The sequence below is a fragment of the Alligator sinensis genome, unplaced genomic scaffold (assembly GCF_000455745.1).
Source record: "Alligator sinensis unplaced genomic scaffold, ASM45574v1 scaffold755_2, whole genome shotgun sequence".
NCBI classification, from domain to species: domain Eukaryota; kingdom Metazoa; phylum Chordata; order Crocodylia; family Alligatoridae; genus Alligator; species Alligator sinensis.
The window spans coordinates 4077457-4097945 of NW_005841883.1; the positions used below are offsets into that span (position 1 = coordinate 4077457).

The following is a 20489-nucleotide window of genomic DNA, read 5'->3' on the forward strand; positions in this document are numbered from 1 at the left end:
AACTTCTTGTACTATTTAGAATAATCAGAAAATGGATGCTATCACCTAAAACTATCAATGTTATGTTATTCATTTACAAATGGTCCTAGCTGCATGTGGATTGTGATTTAATTGTTAAATTTAAGAACTCCCATCTCAGTTCAGAGCTGCCTCTCTTCCTCCTCACACATCCTTTCCTGCATAAGCCTGAATAAACTAGGGCTTACAACTCTGTGCTCTGAAAGCTAACTGATTTGGGTCCTTTTAAAACAAGATGGGAGAGAATTTTGATCCAAATGAATTCCAATGAGAATAATCTTCCAGCCCGTGAACATAGCCATGAAAAGCTGTCAGAAAAAGCACTCCAACTGACCTTGGCTGTCACAACAGCACACAGTGGCCTTTGAGGAAGATGGGAACCAGAACTATTAGCACAGAATAAATAAACCACTAAGCACTGTCCTGTTTGGATATTTTGAAGTACAGTTTATGGACATACAGTACAGAATGCTGCCACAGCCGAGAGAAAATATGCAGTATGTACAAACTTTAAAAATAGACTGCTTAAATAACTATGTGTACTCCTTACTGCACTACCATCTGTTCAGTGCCAATTCTCCCTTCCTATCTGCAATATTGAAAAGTTAATATTTATACTAATTAGGCACATAGGCTAGGGACAGAAGTTACATATAAACCAGTTTAAGTGATCAGAAACTGGTTTAAACCTGTAACAGAATAGAAGTACAGTGCAAATAAACCAGTTTAAAAATGGCTGAAACTGGTTTAAGGTGTACCTGGTTGAATGTAATATCAGACTGATTTAGGTCAAACTGGTTTATGAAACTTCTGTCCCAGACCCCTTCCTAGTTCAACTTAAATCATAGTCCCCCAGCATCCCAGCATGCTTTGCAGCCCTGGGCTGTGCTGTGCTGTCTGCTTCAGAGAACAGGGCTGGCTCCACCCCTCTGCTCCCTAGCTGGAGCAGTGAGGGGTGGTTCACTGGCCTCACCAGCTGGCTCACTGACCCCCTTAGGCAAACCCCTGATGGAGCCTAGGGCTAAGATTAAAACTTCCCTTCCCCCAAGTACACAGCTGCACTGCCCTGCTTACTTAGTGCTGCCTGTGACTGTTGACTACAAGTCCCAGAGGTACCTGGAAGCAGGACGAGGAAGCGATAAACAACTCTGCAGAGTCCTGCTGCTGTAAGTCTAGACTGCAAATCCCAGAGACCTCAGGGGCAGCAGGAAGAGTAAGTGAACACACAGCCCATGCTGGCTATATGCCAGACAGCTATGCTCTAGCACCCCCTGGCTTCTGGCTTGAGCCACTGCAGGCATGTGGCTGCATTTACTGAATCAAACGTGAACTTCTGTTCATTTGCTTATTGGTTCAATCTTTGCAGTTTAGACTAACCTGCAAAGGACTGAATCAATTCAGCCTCAGGCTTTTTGACAGTCTGTACTTCGCCCTAGGGACTCAGTTTTGGAACCAGGTATGAAAGGCTCTTTATGCAATTACATCTTACTTCACTTTCCTCTAACAATTGCTATCTGATTTCTATTGCATACATCCCTGTTCCCCAAAGTTAAAAGTGACAGTGTTCCAAAGATAAACATTTAAAAGGTCAGAAGTGTCAGATATAATCCATTATAACATTTCATGAACACATACTTAGTGCACAGAATAAGGCAGGGATCTCATGGAAAATATAGTAACTACTCAATATTTAATGTTCTCTTCATTGTCCTATAGGGTAGCCCCAGACCCTACTTATTGCGTACCTAAAAAAACCCATTTTGAAAACATAGTTATTAATTTCCTTTTGGCCTTTTCTAACAGTCATCACTGTAGCTTCTAAATGGTTCACAGACTTACGATTTTCAGAACTATGGCTGGTCAGAAATTTTTCATTTGACTAAACAGTTTTGTTTAAAAATATGTAGATTTGAATCAATCATCATAGAATCATAGAAAATTAACTACCGGTCTGTAGTTCCCTGAATGTTCTTTCTTCTCTTTCTTAATATGGGCACTATGTTTGCCCTTTTCCAATCATCCAGGACCTCTCCTGATCACGATGAGTTTTCAAATATGATGGCCAATGGCTCTGCAATCACATCAGCCAACTTCCTTAGCACCCTTGGGTGCATCCCATCCGGCCCCATGGACTTGTACACATCCAGCTTTTCTAAGTAGTCCCTAATCTGTTTTTTCAGCACTGGGGGATACTCACTTCCTCCCCAAATAGTGCTGCCTGGTGCAGTAGTCTGGGAGCTGACCTTGCCTGTGAAGACAGGCAAAAAAGGCATTGAGCACTTCAGCCTTTTCTGCATTCTCTGTTACAAGCTTGCCTCCCCCATTTGTTAAGAGAGCCACACTTTCCCCGATCCTCCTCTTGCTACCAACATACCTATAGTAACCCTTCTTGTTACCCTTCACAACCCTTGCTAGCTGCAACTCCTATTGTGCTTTGGCCTTCCTGACTTTATCCTTGCATGCCCGAGCAATGCTCTTATATTCTTCCCTAGTTATTTGTCCAAGTTTCCACTTCTGATAAGCTTATTTTTTTGTGATTTAGTATAATGAAGAGTTCCCTACTAAGTTAAGCTGGTCTTCTGCCATCCTTCCCACATAAAAACCAGTAGCCCTTTTATCTCAAAATGAAATGAAGATTTTCATTTCAGTAAGTTTTAGAATTCAAGGTTTTTTTGTGAATTTTATTCTTTGTTTCATTTGTATATTATTCTTACATTAGTTCAAGACATCAACAGTAGGAGTGCATCATGTGACTCAATAGACACAATATTCTATTTATTGTTAAAAACTTACTAGGGGAAGCTGCTACTTGGTACTGTTTGAAACAACTTGTTTCTCCTATTTGCATTATGTAGTTTGATGCCAATACAAAAACACCTGGCTTGGTAAGTAGAGTTGACATCATCATGTAGGACTGCTTCTCACATCATCAGCTTACTGAGTGGGACAATACCCAAGCCAGCCAATAGAAAATGCTGCATCTCTCCTGGACTTAAGATGCACTTACCTTGATTCTGGCCTCTGCTCCAAAGACTGTTTATACATTGTACATTAAAGAGAGTTGCAGGGTAAAATATATAAACAGTCTAGGAAGAAGGAAGTTAAAGCCAGGACTCTCCCCTCTTTCAAGGGAGTGCCCTTATCAGGTTATGCTTTCTTTTGCTCAGTCTTTCTCTGACAGAAGAGTCATGCATGCTTGGCTATACACAGCTCAGTGTTAGCACTAAGGGTTGACAATGTTTCCAGCCCAGTCTAACCTGCAGCCTTAGTACTCTTCTAGTGGATGGGAAATGCAAGTCTGAACCTTCTCAGATTGAAGAGGGTCTGGAACACAGGTCTCTTACTCTTTGGTCAACTACTCTAACCACTAGTTTATATAAAAAGTCACCAGCACCACTTCCTGCTTCTCCTCCTCTGACCAAGTTTTTGAATAAAGAGAGCCATGGGTGCTAAACTCAGTTCTGTCAGGTGATGTTAGGCATGCCTCAAGTACACCTATCATTGGAGACTTAGGACCATGGACACTTAAGTCTGTGAATCATAATGAGCTTTAGGTTTGAAATAAGCCAAGATGGTAGCACTGCTAGGCATTCACAGTAGCTGAACTGGAGATACTTAAATAGGGTTTTTTGGAGGGTTCTAGAGGCCTAGAGAATCTCAGCACCTGCTGTCTACGACTTACGGGTCTAAAATGTTGCCCGAATCCCATTTTAGGTGCCTAAGCTGTTTTTGTGAGTCTCACCTACACTTTTTCACTGAAATACAAAGGAGATAATTTGTTATCAGGGCTAGTTGAACCATGAAATGTATACTTCACAGGAATTTTTCAAAGGGTTTTTGTTTGCTTTGATTCAGGTCTGAGTTCCAATGTTTGGCTCAATAGTGATCCCCACTAGCCATGAGAAGCAATTGTAGGGGAAGCTCTAACTCTGCTGCTATGCCCCCAGCTGAAGCAGTACATATGCAGGCTGGCAAACACAAGAGTTATGAGATGATAGACTGTAGTCTGACTCAAACAGAAGTATTAAATAATTGACCTGCCAAACTCTAACAAGACTCAATTGAACATGTATGAACTGAGATTTTCAGAAGTACAGAACTACTCAAATTGGTATGAACTTTCACAAAGATGGCAAAATGCCCCTTCTGCTACAAATCTTCAAGGCCCAAGAACTTTTCAACTATACGGTCATCATTTTTTTCTTTAAAGTGGAGGCAAAACAATGCAATTTTTCCAAACTTTGTTCCAAGAAATGCTGAACCATTTTGTTTTGACTTTTAAAATGAGAAGAAACCCGATATGGAAAAAATTAGCTCAAACAGCATACAAAATTATAAACTAGTGAAAACACAATCTAAAATACTCTTTCTGCAGCAATCCATATAGACATACTTGGTACCAACAACAGTGTAGCCATAGTAGCACAGAGCTCAGGATAAGATAGCTGTTTATCCAGTATCCCAGCTTGAATCGCAGCCCACGTTGAACCTTGTATTGCTGCAGCCCACTGGTACCAAAACTATTTACATTTAGTTCATGTGCATACAAACTGTAATCATACCTAGGAAGTGCAGTGAAAACATTGCCCCAATGGAAACTGTTAGGCAACCTTAACTATAGGTGGGGAGCAGGGCAGCAGGCACAACCCCTGGGGAGCACACATTACTGCCTGTTCCTCAGCAGCAGCACTCAGCTGCTGCCACTCAAGTGAAAAGACCCAGGGCAGGTAAGACTCCTCTCCCTCGCCACGCCCCCCCAGTTGTCAGCATCATTCCTGGCCTCTTAGTGTTGACAAAACTTGGTACACCTCTTGTTGGGGAGAGAGCAGAGTGACAGCAGGGGTCTCTGCTCAGGACAGTTTCACTCAGAAGTTGTTTGCTGTGGCCAAGCAGATAGGCTGTCTTACAGGTCAGAAATCCCCTTGCAACCTGGCAAGGGCTGTGCAGCAACAGCTGCTTTATTTACCCTTTTGCAACCATGGTCAAATTGAGGCTTTTACAACCAGGATCTACATGCAGATCCCAGTACCTGTGAGAGGGTTAATGGAAAGGGGGGCAAATGAGGCTAATAAGAGGACACCACCCTGGCTCTCCACTAGGCTTCCCCAAGGACTACAGACTCACAGGCTGTGGCTATAAAATTCTACCAGACCCCCCTCACCCCACTCTACTGTCAGCACAACCTCTTCCCCACTGCTGCTGTGCCTAGGTCACAGAAATAACTAGTTATGTCAGTGGAACATTGATTCTCAACTGGGTGCCAGAATCAGGAAAGATATGGAGGAGTAACTTGAGTCTGAAAAAGGTTTTATATAGGTATTAAAGAGTAGTTAGCAAACCACTTTTTTCATATGTGAAGAGGTTTCTTTTCCATTGTTTCTACAGAGGTTACATTGTTCAAAATGGTAACATCTATAATATGAGCCAGATGTGTATTTAAGAGCAACTTTACAAATGGATGCTGGTCTCATTGATTGTTCTAATTTAACCTACTGCATTCAAAAACAAAATCCAAATATGGACTCTGGCATTTTGTAAGAAAAAAATATTAAATTAGATGATATATTTTTAATTATCATAATTGGTATTTTTAATTATCATAATTTGAGTGGTTCTCAAACTTTGCGATACTGTGACCCCCCAGCAGCCAATCAATGAGAGGGGGTGTCCCCCATGTGCCCACATGATGATGAAAGTGGAAACACCAGTGGTGCGCAGGTTTGCAACCCCCTTTTAAGTTGCTTGCGACCTCCGGCGGGGTGGGGGGAGGCAGGATCGCGACCCATGGTTTGAGAACCCCTGCTGTAAAACTTAAGTTCAAGGAATAAGATATGCATAATTTGCTCAGAGAGATTTAAAAATCCAGGGTATTTTGCTCAAATTTTAGTGGAAATTACTGGAAGATTTTACTTGTACTAATGAAAATTTCTGAAATATTTCTTCATTTAAACTGACACCATATGAATTATTTGTATGCATGAGCTACTAATATTCACAATGTTGCTTTTGTTCACTCTTTTTTCTAAGGATAAAATATTACATTTAAATGATGCTCCTTCTTTGTAACTTTGCCTATATTCGTATGTATGGCAAACAAATGCTGCTCAGTGGACTTTGAAACTCACAGCTGTAGCACATCTGGTCTAATTTTTTTATACTTTCAAATAGTATAAATAAAAGTAACTCAAGTGAAATAAATAGTATTGCAGTAGATAAACAAGAGAACAAGGTCCTCTGAGTCCATGCACAAACCTGTGCTAGTTGTGTTACAAGCAATGCCTACAGGTTGGGAGGTTTACAACTTTATGCTTGCCCCCTAACATGGATTGGAAAATACAGTCATGGCAGCTACACTAACAGAGTGGCTAATGACATTGTTTCTTGAGAATTTCATAATACAACACTTGAAGTTAACAGAGAAGGGACTGGGTGCTAGTGCTTTCCCCTCACCCACTTTATGGACCCTAAATTCTAGCATTCCATCAAAAAGTATGATGATACCCACCTGCTATAAGTCATATTTTAAAATAGACAGAGATAGGAGTAGTGTGTAAAAAAAAAAAAGTTAAAAATAAAGTGTTTAAAAAACCTGGGCACTCTTGAGGTAAACTGAACTTATCCTTAACACAGTTGCTAATATATCATTTTTTATAGGTCACAGTTTAACTGCAGACTGCACACAGCTATGTACATACTGGAAAGTCTATTGACAGAAGCAGAGACACTAGCAGGGAATTAAAAGTTTTCTTCCCAATTCTGGAAAGTCTACAGAAATGACTCCATCAATGGCAACAATCCTCGGAGCGATCATCTAATGTTCTAGACTGTTTGAAACACACTTTTTCCCCTGGAACTCTTAATCTAAACAACTTACAAACCTGGTTGATTTTGCTGAAAGTTCTGCCCTTTTTGGAAAGATTGCTTCCAATGTCTTTATGACTTTATTCCAGCTTTCCATGAATGGGTGTAAGCAAACAAACATGCTTAACAGAGATTGGTCCAACTTCTCTTTCAGCTCCTAAAACAGGAAAAAAATAAAGATTTTTAAAACAGAAAGCAACTGTTCGTTAGATATTCTAGAAAAAGAGATATAGAATTGTAAATATTTAATTCAAACAAGCATTATAAATTATTTATTTTGTATACTAAACACTCATATGAAGTACAATGTAACAAAACTGCTACTTGCATTGAAGACATTAGCAAAGTAGTCTTATTAAAGATAATGATATAAATTATCAGCTCATGTAAATTGTTTAATGAAATGTCAAAAGTGTTTTAGTGTGACACAAGTGTCAGCAGACTCCTTAGCATAACATTGTGCTCAGTATTATAATAGGCAATTACTTCCTACCTTGGAATTTGTTACTTCACATCAAATATCATCTCTTGAAAAAATGTAGCAGATCCACATGACAAATTAAAGGAATATGCTGTGTCCCACTAAACCTAGTAAATGGGTTAACCTAAGACTAGACTAAATAAGAAAGAAAAAAACCTAAATAAATGAATGCAAATAAAAGTGGCAAGTTTTGATCACTGTTATACATGAAGGTCATTTTCCTGATTGCTCCTGAGTAGGACACATGCTTACAAAAATAATGATGCATTTGAAAATTTGTAATGGGGGTGCAACTGTCACTTGTATATGGAAACAGAAATAGAACACTATGAATAATGAATAGGAATACAATAAGTTAATTGGAAAAAGTAACATTTATTTACATGAGAAGTTATACTGTTATAGCCATAGTTTTATAATTTTGCTGGCAGATATCCCTGTGTAGAAGATACGGCTGTGTGAAACAGCACCATTCTGCTTCAACTTCCATTTTGACAGAACAGCGTTTCATTTCAAAAGCACTGTTCCATTTCGTTTTGTCAAAACTGTTTTGCTGTTTCGACATTTCGCCCATAGGCTATAATGGGGAAGCACGAAACTGCCTATAAAACTTTGACATTTCTTACCTGATTTGGATTAAACTTGCAGGGATGGTAGGCCCTTCTGAGGACATGAAGCCTGCCAAGTTTCAAAGAGATAGGTGCAGAGGTTTCTGGGAAACTGTAACTCAAGTTGTAGACAACTAGGAGCCAGGGACCAGGAGCAACCTCTTATGATCCAGCAGGCAGATGAGGGGCCTGGAGGGCTGTGGAGGCTCTGCCAGACTCCTCCTGGGTGTGCAGGTGGGCCCCTGATCTGCCTGCCAGATGACAGAAGGCTGCTTCTGCCGCCCAGGACCAGCAGCGCACCCAGTGCCAGCCCTAGGCAGCAGGAGCAGTGTCCTGTGATCCAGCAAGCAGATCAAGGGCCCGCACCCCCAGGAAGAGTCTGGCAGAGCTCTGCAGCCCTCCTGGGGGTGTGGGTGGGAGGCTGCCACTGCCACCTGGGACCCACACTGGGTGCAGCTCACACCCAGTGTGGCTTCATGGAGCTGAGCCTGGTTGAGGGAGGAGCGCAGCCCCAGTGCTGCGCTCTGATTCTCCCCACCGGGCTCAGTTCCACAGGGCTGGAGCTGCTGGGAGCTGAGCCCGGTGGAGGGAGGCAGGGCATGGGAGCTAAACCCAGTAGAGGGAGGTGGGGCACAGCTCCAGCATTGCACTCCAATTCCCCACACCGGGCTCAGTTCTACAGGGCTGTGAGCCACTGGGAGCTGAGCCTGGTGGAGGGAAGTAAAGCGCAGTGCTGACTCTGCCTGCCTCCTGCCACTGGGCTGAGCTCCATGGGGCTGGCAGAGCTGAGTGAAGCGCAGCCCAGCAGCGGGAGGTGGACAGAGCTGGAGCCGCATTCTGATTGGTTCTGCCTCCCTCCAGCGGGCTCAGCTCCCAGTGGCTCACAGCCCCATGGAACTGAGCCCAGTGGGGAGGGGGAAGCGGAGCACAGCCTCTCTCCACTGGGTTCAGCTCCCAGCTGCTTGCAGCCTCGTAGAACTGAGCTCGGTGGGGGGAATCAGAGTGCAGCGTCGGGGCTACACTCTGCCTCCCTTCACTGAGGTCAGCTGCCAGTGGCTTTTTTTTTCAGCCTGGTGGTAGGAGGCAGCATGCAGTGCCAGCTCTGCCCACCTCCTGCCACCAAGCTGAGCTCCATGGGGCTGGTGAAGCTGACTGGAGTGCAGCCCGGCAGCAGGATGCGGGCAGAGCCGGAGCTGTGCTCTGATCGGCTCTGCCAGCCTCCGCTGGACTCCACTTCCAACGGCAGGGGGGGGGGGGGGGGGCGGGGGCGCCCCCCCTGCCACGCTGAGCCACGTGGGGCTGTGGAGCCAGTTGGAGCACAGCCCTGGCTCTCCTCTGCTTCCCACCACCTAGCTGCTTCAAAATTTGAAACGTTTCGACTGCCCTTATTTCATTTCAATGCTGTTTCAAAGCCCTTCATTTTGATTTCACTGTTTCGAGCTCAAAACGAGTCAAAACCGTGTCGAAACGAAACAGCTGGTGAAGCTTCACACATCCCTACTAGACAAGCACCAAGTGAGAAAAGACTTAGTAGAGCCATATGTTTTTAGTAACTGTTTTTTATAAGTACATTTTAATTATACAGAATGGAATTGGTTGACTGGGTATGCGCACATGCACTTATATACAGAACTCTTTGGTATAGCTCTAGAACTTAAATAGGCATGAGGATGATGGGTCATCAGACTGACAGCAAGAGACCTCTAATTTCTGTGATTTGCAGTGCTGTCAGTGTCCTGCGATAACATAGGCATTCTAGAGACTTGTTTATACTTAAAAACATTTAACAGCATAGCTAAACTGGCAGAATTCTTTGACCAGTATAGCTTAAACCTGTTCCCTATATAGAGTAGTCTATACTGGTAAGAGAATTTTTTCCAGTATAACTGAGGATATGGAAACACAACATGATTACTAAAAAGTCATTTACTCTGGGTTTTCCTCTGTCATTAGGAGTACTCCCAAGCTGGTTGCTCACAGCACCTGGCTAAAAGGTGGCAGGGAGTTTGTTTACACAAGTGGTAGGATATTATTTTGGCTGGAGGGCCACTTAACAAGTTTTGGTGAGCTGTCAAGGGCTACCAGCCCCAACCCTTGACAAATACCCAGCCCCCTGGCTGCCATCTTGAGACCTGAAGTCCCACCCTTACCCCCTGACCTTTGCCACCGTAAGTCCCTCCCCTTGCCTGCAAAGTACTCCTTTTGGGAGGGGAGGTTGCCATTTTGAAACTGGAAAAAAAAACCCCAAATCATAAACTAAGAGTCAAACATCTACTATAACTTAATTTTGTTAAAAAAATAATTTTGTCCTGACTTATGTATGTTTGTAGCATATCTAGAGGCAATTGCATAATACCTCAAAATACAGGCTTACTTTTGTATATTGTATGTAGGGGGATAAGGGGTGTATGTAGGAGGTGTGTGGTTGGAGAGTGGGTGCGTGTGTGGGGAGGGTGTGAGTATAGTGGGTGGGGTGTATGGAGGAGGGTGGATGTGGGGTTTGTTGTTGGGGTGGGGGAGGTGTGGGAGAGTGTGGGTGCATATAGGTATAGTAAGGGTGGAGGGGGGTGGGAATGTCTGTGGGAGGGTGTGGGTATGTGTGTTGGGGGACAGTCCTCAGAGTTCCTGGAACGTGCAAGTCCCTGGAGCTGGATGTGGTTGCGGTGAGAGAGTCCAGCCCCATCTGGCTGAACAGCACTCCTGTCCAGGTCCCTGGCTGTATATGGTGGCAGGGTGTGGGGCTAGCCCTACCCAGCCCCATAGTGTGCAGTTCCCATACTCCCACCCCAATCCCCAGCTACAGGTGGCAGTAGCATGTGGGGCCACCCCAATATGGCCCCATAACATGCAACTCCCCATACTTGCACCGAAGTCCCTGGCTGCGCATAACATGCAACTCCCCACACTTGCACCCAAGTCCCTGGCTGTGCATGTGTGTGGGCCCAGCCTGATCCAGTCCCATAGCGCTCCTGTACTCCGGCAGGGTGCGGGGCCAGCCCAGCCCCATAGTGCATGGCTCCTTGCACTTCTACCCCTTTCCTGCAGTGGGAGTCCCTAGCCCCAGCCTGGTGGGGCCTTTACCTGCATTCCTAGGCTTGCAGGCTGGAAACAGTCTTGGGGTGACCCGGCACAAGCTCTGGCAGACAGAGGCTTGTCCCCAGTGCCTTCTGGCTCGGGGCTAGGGTGGGGGGTGGTTGCTTAGGAACCAGAGCTGCACCTCCTGCATGGAAGGGCCGGCTTGCAGAGGGGCAGTGAGGGCCAGGGATTCCAGACAGCTTATGAAGGGACCCTGTGGGCCAGAAGGAACTGCCTGGCAGGCTGGATCCAGCCTGCAGGCCATATTTTGCCCACCCCTGTTTACAGAGCAAAAGACAACCCTGGGATTAAGCTGACTAAGGCAGGGGTTGGCAACCTACAGCCCGTGGGCCAGATCTAGCCTGTGGAACCACTGGATCCAGCAGAAGTAGGGTTTGGTGGCATTTGGCAGCAGGGGGCTTTGACACTCTCCCCAGAGACAAGCAGTGGTGATGGCCAGGCTCTAGTGCCCACACTCCTTTAACCCAGGGTGTATCATTCCATCCCATAGCTGGAAAAAGGTAGGCACACAGATTAACTCACTATAGTTACTCCTCACTTCAAGGGGTGACTTTACCCAAGAGTGGAGTGACTTGCACTGGTGAAAGCTGTGCACTATGCATGTATTCCACTTTTACTACGGAGTAAGGTCAATTTTCTCCACAGTAACCATGTCAGGTGCCTATGCAAAGTACCTGAATTAGGGTTTTTGTTGGAATAACCATATTGGGTAGGAACATGGTCAGATTGAAGAATTTGAAAAAGCAGGGTGTGGGAGATGCCACTTGTGCTGTAGGGGAGATCACAGCTCCACCCTCACCCTGTGAGCAGACCACACTGTGGCAGCAGCTGCCAGGGGAAGCAGGTAAAACTTCTCTCCACTGCTTTTGGCACCCCTCCAAGGGCAGACCCAGAAGTAGTGCAGTGGCATGGCTGCACCCCACTTTTGGACTGGATCACACTGCTGGAGCCTCTGGGGACTTTAAAAGAAGTCCTCCACAAGGAAGGGAATCTCCCCTCCCCCTTCATGCTCAAAGCATGTCAAATCCCATTCCCTCCCCTCCTTCCCCCTTCCCTCCCACCATCCTCCACCTGCCCTGGCTGCTTTCCCCACTGTCCTAGGAGCAGGGGAATCTTCACTTCTGCTTCAGTCCACTCCAGTTGCACTGTGTTCACCAAGAACTGGGCTGGGCTCACCTAGGACAGAGACAATGGCAGCACCTTCCCGTGCCTGCTTCTGTGGGAACCCACCAGCCTCCCCATTGCTGCTGTCACTCTCCCAGTTAAACCCAGCCCCTTGGCAGTCCAGCTACAGTGGGCAGGAGCAGCTCTGAAACTTTCCCTGCACCCAGGGCAGCAGAGAAAGCAGCAGCAACTGGATGAAGAGGGGATGAAAGGGGAAGAGATGGACTGTGCTTCTGAGCACAGAGAGGAAGGCAGGGATACTTACCTCTCCCGCAGCACAATTTACTGGCACCAGTGTGTTGAGGTGGAGGAGCCTGGGAGTGGGGGTGCAGCCACTCATGCAGTGCAGGTAGCTGCTTCCACATGCCCTTTGCCAAATCCTGGATCTGCCCCTGACCCCTCTCTTCCAGTTCAGGCACCTCCCCTCCCCAGGAGGGGTTGCCTCTGGATGCAAGAAGGGGAAATCGGACCTCTACTATCACTGACCCCAGCTGATACAATATTTGCCGTTTTCTGTAAAGCTCCAACTGCTGGAATGACACCTGAAAATAATAAAATGTTCTAACCTTTATCATTGCAAAGATAAGCTTGAAGACATGGTGCTTAAATGTTCTAGAAATAGAAGGGAAATACAATCCAGTATTTAAAAAAAAAAAAAATTGCTTAGTTTAAAAGTCATTAGACTGGCATGGAATCTACCCACCATCTCCAAACTCTGTTCAGTCATTACCCCCTTATCCCACTGACTTCAATAGAGCTGGCCTCAGAGAAGTGGGCCATTTAGACAGACGTAAGAAGAGCCTGACTGAAATTAAGAGCTTTGTATCTTAGAATATGAAAAACAACCTATAACTTCTATGACCCTAATATTTTTTCTCAAAGAAAAAAAAGAAAGAATCTATAGGCTAAGGTCTGAAAAAGGTGGTTTAATAAGTTAGGAGAATACAAGACAGTACCTTGAAAAAATATTTATTCCTCTATTTTCTGCTCATATAAATAGAAATGGAAAAACAGGTTTTTAAATGTATTCAAAATGTTCCTGAAATTGAAAGTCAGTAGAGGCCACACTGGCTTTCCAGCTGTTAATCCTGATATAATTGGGGTTTATAGAAGAAACATACCCAGCACCAAGTATAGCAGAATTACAAATCCCAAGCGCTGTTATATAATATGATAAACCCTAGAGAGATTGTGTGTTCATATGGGAAAACTGAAAACATATGCCAGGTTTTCTTTTGAAACTGTTTAACTGTCTGCATTTATAACTTAATACTGCCCTCTGCTGGCAGTCCTGCTCTACTTCATAGTTTTACAAAAAATAACTGAAGAGACATCACTCCCAAGTATCCAGTTAGTAAAGGATATCACAAGCCCTCCTCACAAAATCCTCCCCCCACCACTCCGTTTGTATTTCCTGGACCATCATGGCTATAGTAATATTTCAATTTTACTAGTAATTTATTTGATATCTTCCTGTTATTAAGCAAAAATCTTAATATGTATGTACACATTTACACATACACAGAGACAATATTATTAAGATTTTTGCTAATAATATTGTACATTATTAGTTTTGTGTTCTGTGTGTGTGTGTGTGTGTGTGTGTGTGTGTGTGTGTCTATATATATATGCCTATCTATACACACACACACACACACACACACACACACACACACAGAATACAAAAATAATAATATTACAATACAGAATATTTTGTGATACTTACGTTTATCTAAGTGTATTATACTGAACCTTTGGTTATGTATTGCATATTTACCTACTTAAAGCAGAGTTTATTAAAATGAGCAGGGTTTGTGTAACCTTTATCAGTTCTGACTGCAAAACCAAATTTGGTCTCTACTGCCTTGGCTGGCAGGGGTTGAAAAGGTCTGCAGGAGAACTGCTCTCAGTCCCAGTCACCTTAAAAAACAACTCCTTACAAATAGTCTAAAAGATTCAAAGAGTTAAATTCACCTTTCCTTCCAAAATGAACTCACCACACTACCTGTTATTTAAAAGGAGAATATTAAAATGAAAAGTGGGCTTCCTCCATGATTAAAAACCAGAGAGCACTACTAGGCAGCAAAGGAATTCAGCAGCCTTCCATATCTCAGTATTTGGATTCCAGTTTTATATAAGTCATAGACATAGTAAACTTATTGTGGTCTGTACTAGATATTTGCCGTCATCAGATATTTGTCACATCAGACTACATGTGATTTGTCATAACTGTTGACAGATTCTGCTTGGCAAGGGAACAGCTTAGGTTCTTGCAAGTTGAGCTCAAGAAGTGTTAGAAGAAATGTTTGGAGAAGCTTGTTTTGCACCTGTCAGCATGACTGGCCCAAGCTATTTTTAACAGAAAAGAATTAAGGTCTATTGCAACTACTGAGTTTTAAAAGGAAAATAATGTCTTTCCCTGCTTTTTCAGTCTCCGTTAACAAGATTTTTCCTTTCCTTTTCCTTGACTTTTTAAATTTTGTTTAAACAAAACCAAGTATTCATTATCTAATATAAGATGTATACTATTGCCAATAATGAAACTACATGCTTTACAGGCATGTAGTTTTATATATTATTGACCAGAAGGTTACTTTTTTAAATTGTTACTCTGTCCTTTTATTGTTGCTTTCAAATGGAGGACCCATTTGTGTCTATGCTGACAACTGTGTCCTTTTGTCAGCGTGACTTAAGAGCACACAGGGAAACTCTTCCATGCATCTCCCATACCCAACTGTCTTTCACAATGCAAACTCTGTTTATTGGGGAAAACAGGGACTGCTGTCCTTCTGTGTACCTCTGCTGAGAGAGACCACTCAAGGAGTACAGAACCCCTCAATACCAGTCCTCAGAACAGGCTTAGTGCATATGGAAGAACTGACAGCTTCCCCTGAAAGGATGCGTCTATGAGCACAGTTCTTCCAGGGTAAGTACAGAAGATTTACACCAACTCCAAAAATCAGGCTGTGCCTAAATGGCCCATAGCAATATTAAATAAGCAACAGGGGGCATGTTTACATACGTTTGTGCTGCAGCACTGGGTGTTTTTAAAAGCACTCAGCACTGCAGCGTATACAGTTGTATAAGCAGCGAAATGCACAGCAGTGCTGAGAAAATGGCAGTGGTGTGCTTTTGAACTAAAACATGTTGAAGGTGCTTTAGTTCAAAAGTGCACCATCACCATTTTCTGCATGCTGACGTGTATTTCGCTGCTTATACAACTACACGTGATGCAGCGCAGTGCATGTCAGCTTGCGTGTGCAGCGGACTCAATTAATTGAGTCTGTTTCAATGCGCCGGATCTCCAGTGCATCCCAGCACGAAAATGTATGTGTATAAATGCCTATGAGTCATAGAAAGTTAAGGCTGCAAGGGACCTCAGGATGTCCCATTTAGTCCATCCTATTGCTCAAAGCAGAATGATCCCCAACTAGATCATCCCAGGCAAGGCTTTGTCTAGCTTGATCTTAAAAACCTCCAAGAATGAAAAATCCACACCTCTCTGTGTAGACCGTTCCAGTGTTTTACTACCCTTAGTGAGAAAGCTTTTCCTAATATCTAACTTAAACTTCCCTTGCTGCAGCTGAAGATCATTGCTCCCTTGTTCTGTCATCTGCCACCACTTAGAACAGTCTAGCTTCATCCTCTTTGGAACCCCCCTTCAAGTAGTTGAAGGCTGCTATTAAATCCCATCTCAGTCTTCTCTTCTGCAGACTAAATACGCTCTGTTCCCTAAGCCTCTCCTCAGAAGTCTGTGCCTCAGTCCCCTAACTATTTTCCTTGCTCTCCACTGTACTCTCTCCAACTTGTCCACATCCTTTCTATAGTGGGGGTCCCAAAACTGGACACAGTACTCCAGATGTGGCCTCACCAGTGCTGAATAGAGGGGAAGAATCATTTCCCACAATCTGCTAGCAACGCTCCTACTAATGCAGCCCAGTATGCCATCAGCATTCTTGGCAACAATGGCATACTGTTGGCTCATATCCAGTTTACTGTGCATTGTGCCCCCAGGTCCTTTTCTGCAGGACTGCTTCTTAGCCAGTAGGTCCTCAGCCTGTACCAGTGTATGGGATTGTTCCAATGTAAGTGCAGGACTTTTCACTTGTCCTTATTGAACCTCATGAAATTTCTTTTGGTTCAATCCTCCAATTTGTCAAAGTCACTCTGAATCTTAGCTGTAGCCTCCAGCATATCTACTATTTTCCCCAGCTTGGTGTCATCTTCAAACTTGCTGAGGCTGCACTCTATCCTACCTTCCAGGTCACTGATGAAGATATTGAACATACCAGCCCTGGAAGCACTCCACTTGATACAGTCTGCCAACTAGACAATTGAGCCATTGACTACTACCCTCTGAGCCCAATGATCTAGCCAGTTTTCTATCCACCTTACAGTCCATTCATCCAACCTGTACTTCCTTAGGTTGCTTGTGAGAATGTTGCAGGAGACCATATCAAAAGCCATCCTAAAGCCAAGGTATATCACATCCATTGGACTTCCCATGTCCTCAGAGCCAGTCATTTCATCATAGAAGGCAATCAATTTGGTCAGGCATGGCTTGCTTCTGGTGAATCCATGAGGACTGTTCTTAAATCACTTCTCCAAGTGCTTAGAAATGGATTCCTTGAAGACTTGCTCCAAGATTTTTCCAAGGACTGAGGTGAGGCTGACCCTGTAGTACCCTGGATCCTCCTTCTTAAAGATGGGCACCATATTTTCCTTTTCCCAATTGTGTGCAATCTTTCCTAATCGCCATGAATTTTCAGAGATGATGGCCAGCAACTCTGCAATCACATTGGTCAGCTCCCTCAGCACCCTTTGGTGCATCACACCTGGCCCCATGGACTTGTATACGTCCAGCTTTTCTAAGTAGTCCCTAACCTGTTTTTTCAGCACTGAGGGATGCTCGCCTCCTCCCCAAACGGTGCTGCCTGGTGCAGTAGTCAGGGAGCTGACCTTGCTTGTGAAGCCTGGGGCAAAAAAAGGCATTGAGCACTTTCCAGTTTTCTGCATCCTCTGTCACTAGGTTGCCTCCCCCATTTAATAAAAGACCCACGCTTTCCCTGATCCTTCTCTTGTTCCTAACATTGTGGTAGAAAGCCTTCTTGTTACCCTTCACATCCTTTGCCAGCTGCAACTCTAATTGTGCTTTAGCCTTTCCGATTTCATCTGTACATGCCTGAGCAATACTCTTATACTTCTTCCTAGTCGTTTGTCCAAGTTTCCACTTCTTGTAGGCTTCTTTTTTGAGTATTAGCTTACTGAAGAGTTCTCTGCTAAGACAAGCTCGTTTTCTGCCATGCACGCTAGTCTTCCTGCACCTCAGAATGGGTTTGTTCCTGCGCCCTCAGTAAGGGCTATTTAAAAGTACAGCCAACTCTCCTGGACTCTTGGCCCCTTCTGACTGGCCTCCCAGGATATCCTGCCCAGGAATTCCCTGAATGAGTCAGAGTCTGCTTTTCTGAAGTCCAGGGTCCATACTCTGCTTCTATCCTTCCATCCTTTCCTCAGGAACCTGAACTCAATCATTTTGTGGTCAATGCCATCCAAGTTGCCATCCATTACTACATTCCCCACCAATTTTTCCCTGTTTGTGAGCAGCAGATCAAGAAAAGCATGGCCCCTAATTGGCTAATCCAGCACTTGCACCAGGAAGTTGTCCCCAATACTTTCCAAAAAAGTTCCTAGATTGCCTGTGCACTGCTGCATTGCTCTCCCAGCAGATATCACAACATGTGCTCTCATAGTCCTACTTTTTCTTAAAGGAAACAGTTAAAACACCATGACCATCACAACTCTCATACAAGAAGCTTGCAGGTTTAATGCCACATGCTTAATATTAAGAAAAAGAAAGAAATCCAGAAACCAGGTCTTTCCTCTTATAGGCAGGAGTGACATTATTGCCTGGTTTGCTATATCTATCCAATTGTACCAGCAAAGAAACCTTTGTGAGGATAGGGAAGGAAAGATCCTCCAACTCAGACCACAATACACAATCACTAGCTCTGACCTTATAGTAACTTCTAGTGCTTAGATACTCTTACTTTCCAGAGGCAGAGAGAGGTCAGGGGCTGATGCACAGTACTCTGCACAGCACCAAAGTTACTCACTCTGCTTCTTCTTTAAGCCACCCTTAAATCCTGCTATGCAAGAACAAATAGGGAGCTTTCAGAGAACTAAGCTCTGCATTTCACGAGCCAGACTTACCATCTTCTTGCTTGCACAGAACTGTAGCTGTAACCATACCTTTGCCCAGCTTCCTCAGGAGGAAGGGGATAAGGTTTAGCCCACTGTGCAACTAAAAGGAGGACTTCCATGCTACAGCACTATAAAACTCTCTCTACAAAATGTGATTTGTCCTGTGATCTGTAATTCTGTTTTATTTGCCCATCTGTGCCCAAATAAAAAGCTACCTTTTTTGCACTGCGGAGTTCCTTTCTTGAACCTGTGATAGTTATAACACTTTCTTTATGGGTCAGAGTCTGATTACATGAAAAGTATGATAGTAGCAAATTGCCTGTCAAGAGTGATGGGGGGTGGGGGGAAGGGGGAGGTCAGAGGCCTGCATTGCCCTTTCCCCCGCTGCCTTGGGTTGGGGTCTGGTTTCCACACCTTCCACCCCCCACCACCTCAGGTCTGGGTCTTCTCCCTCCATCCCCTGCCTGCCGATTCAGGCCCGGGCTCGTCCCCGCCCTCCCCACCGTTGTTTCGGGTCTGGTTCCCCTCCACTGCTTTGGGTGCAGGACCGTGTGCCCCACATGCCTTTCAGAACTGAGGGGAGGTGAGCTTGCATACGGCAGTGGCCGGCCGGCCACACACTGCCACCAGTAAACCCCCTTCCCCTTATTGCTCCACTCCCTCCCTCCCCTCTTTGTTGCTGCCTCCCCATCCCTGCTGGCTATCGGGGGGAGGGGACACACCACCGGGCTCCTGGCTCCAAGGCAGTGCTGGCCTCGCCCCGCTGCTCCAGACCTTCAGTCCCCACTCTCATGGCAGCACTCCGCTGTGTGGAGGGACAAGGCCAGCACCGTGCACCTTACCTGAAAGGAGCAGGGCTGGGGGGTGAGGGCAAGGCCAGCACCACTGGCCTCACCATCTGCTCCATCCCCTCCATCATAGCAGTGCTCCTGTCCCTGCTGTCCCCATCTGCCTCCAAGGAGCAGAGCCTGGGGGGGGGGGGGGGGGGGGGGGAAGGAGGAGAGGCCAGTGCTGCTGGCCTCACCCCCCACTCCAGCCCCTCTGTCCCCACGGTCATGGCGGCGCTCTGCTGTGTGTCTGTCTGTGCACAGCACTCTGACTGGCGGCCGAGACAACCAATCAGAGTGTGAATAAAGTATTACAGACAGACAGACTAAGGCTTTTATCATATTAGAATGATGAAATTAAGCTTCACAACTGCATTGCCAGGTCAAAGCCTAATCCCTGCAAAGTCTCTTATTCAAGCAAAACTCCATTAAGTACAGATTAGAGGATCTCGTGCTTGTTGTTGGAGAAGAAAAGGTTGATTTAATGAGAGCTGAGCCAAACTAGTTTGGCCTGCTCCTGGCTGTTCCAAATAAGATAAATACACCTTGTTTTGGCTAACAGGTCAAATATTTTGATTGTCTGATCCAGTGTCCACCTAAAATGAAATTTCATAGATTTCATAGACATTTCATAGACATCAGGGCTGGAAGGGACCTTGGAAGATCATCGAGTCCAGCCCCCCGCCCAAAGGGCAGGAAGTCAGCTGGGGTCATAGGATCCCAGCAAGATAAGCATCCAGTTTCATCTTGAAGGTGTTCAATGAAGGCGCTTGAACCACCTCCGGTGGCAGGCTGTTCCAGACCTTGGGGGCTTGGACTGTAAAGAAATTCTTCCTTATGTCCAGCCTGAAACGATCTTGAAGTAGTTTGTGACCATTCGACTTCGTCATCCCTTGGGGCGCTCTGGTGAACAAACGTTCCCCCAGATGCTGGTGGTCACCCCTGATAAACTTGTAGGTGGCCATCAGATCACCCCTGAGCCTGCGCTTTTCCAGGCTAAAGAGCCCCAGGGCTCTCAGCCTGTCATCGTAGGGTCTGCTTCCCTGACCTCTGATCATGCGCGTGGCTCTTCTCTGGACTCTCTCAAGCTTCTCCACATCCTTTTTGAATTGTGGAGCCCAAAACTGGACACAGTACTCCAGCTGCGGCCTCACTAAGGCCGAGTACAGGGGGAGAATGACGTCCCGGGATTTGCTTGAGAAGCATCTATGGATGCAAGCCAGCATTTTGGTC

The 20489-nt window shown here is 45.1% G+C and overlaps 1 protein-coding gene across 3 annotated transcripts in view; it reads right to left on the minus strand.

Moving 5' to 3' along the window:
* The window catches only part of MRVI1 (murine retrovirus integration site 1 homolog), a 238680-nt gene that overhangs the window by 193474 nt on the left and 24717 nt on the right, over positions 1-20489 (minus strand). For 2 of the 3 annotated variants that reach the window (XM_006017678.3, XM_025196720.1), the window contains one exon: positions 6897-7036. In XM_006017678.3, coding sequence (XP_006017740.2) covers positions 6897-7036 — 140 coding nt within the window. Of the gene's footprint in view, positions 1-6892; positions 7037-20489 lie in introns of those variants that run through there. The other variant, XM_025196721.1, reaches the window with a different exon arrangement.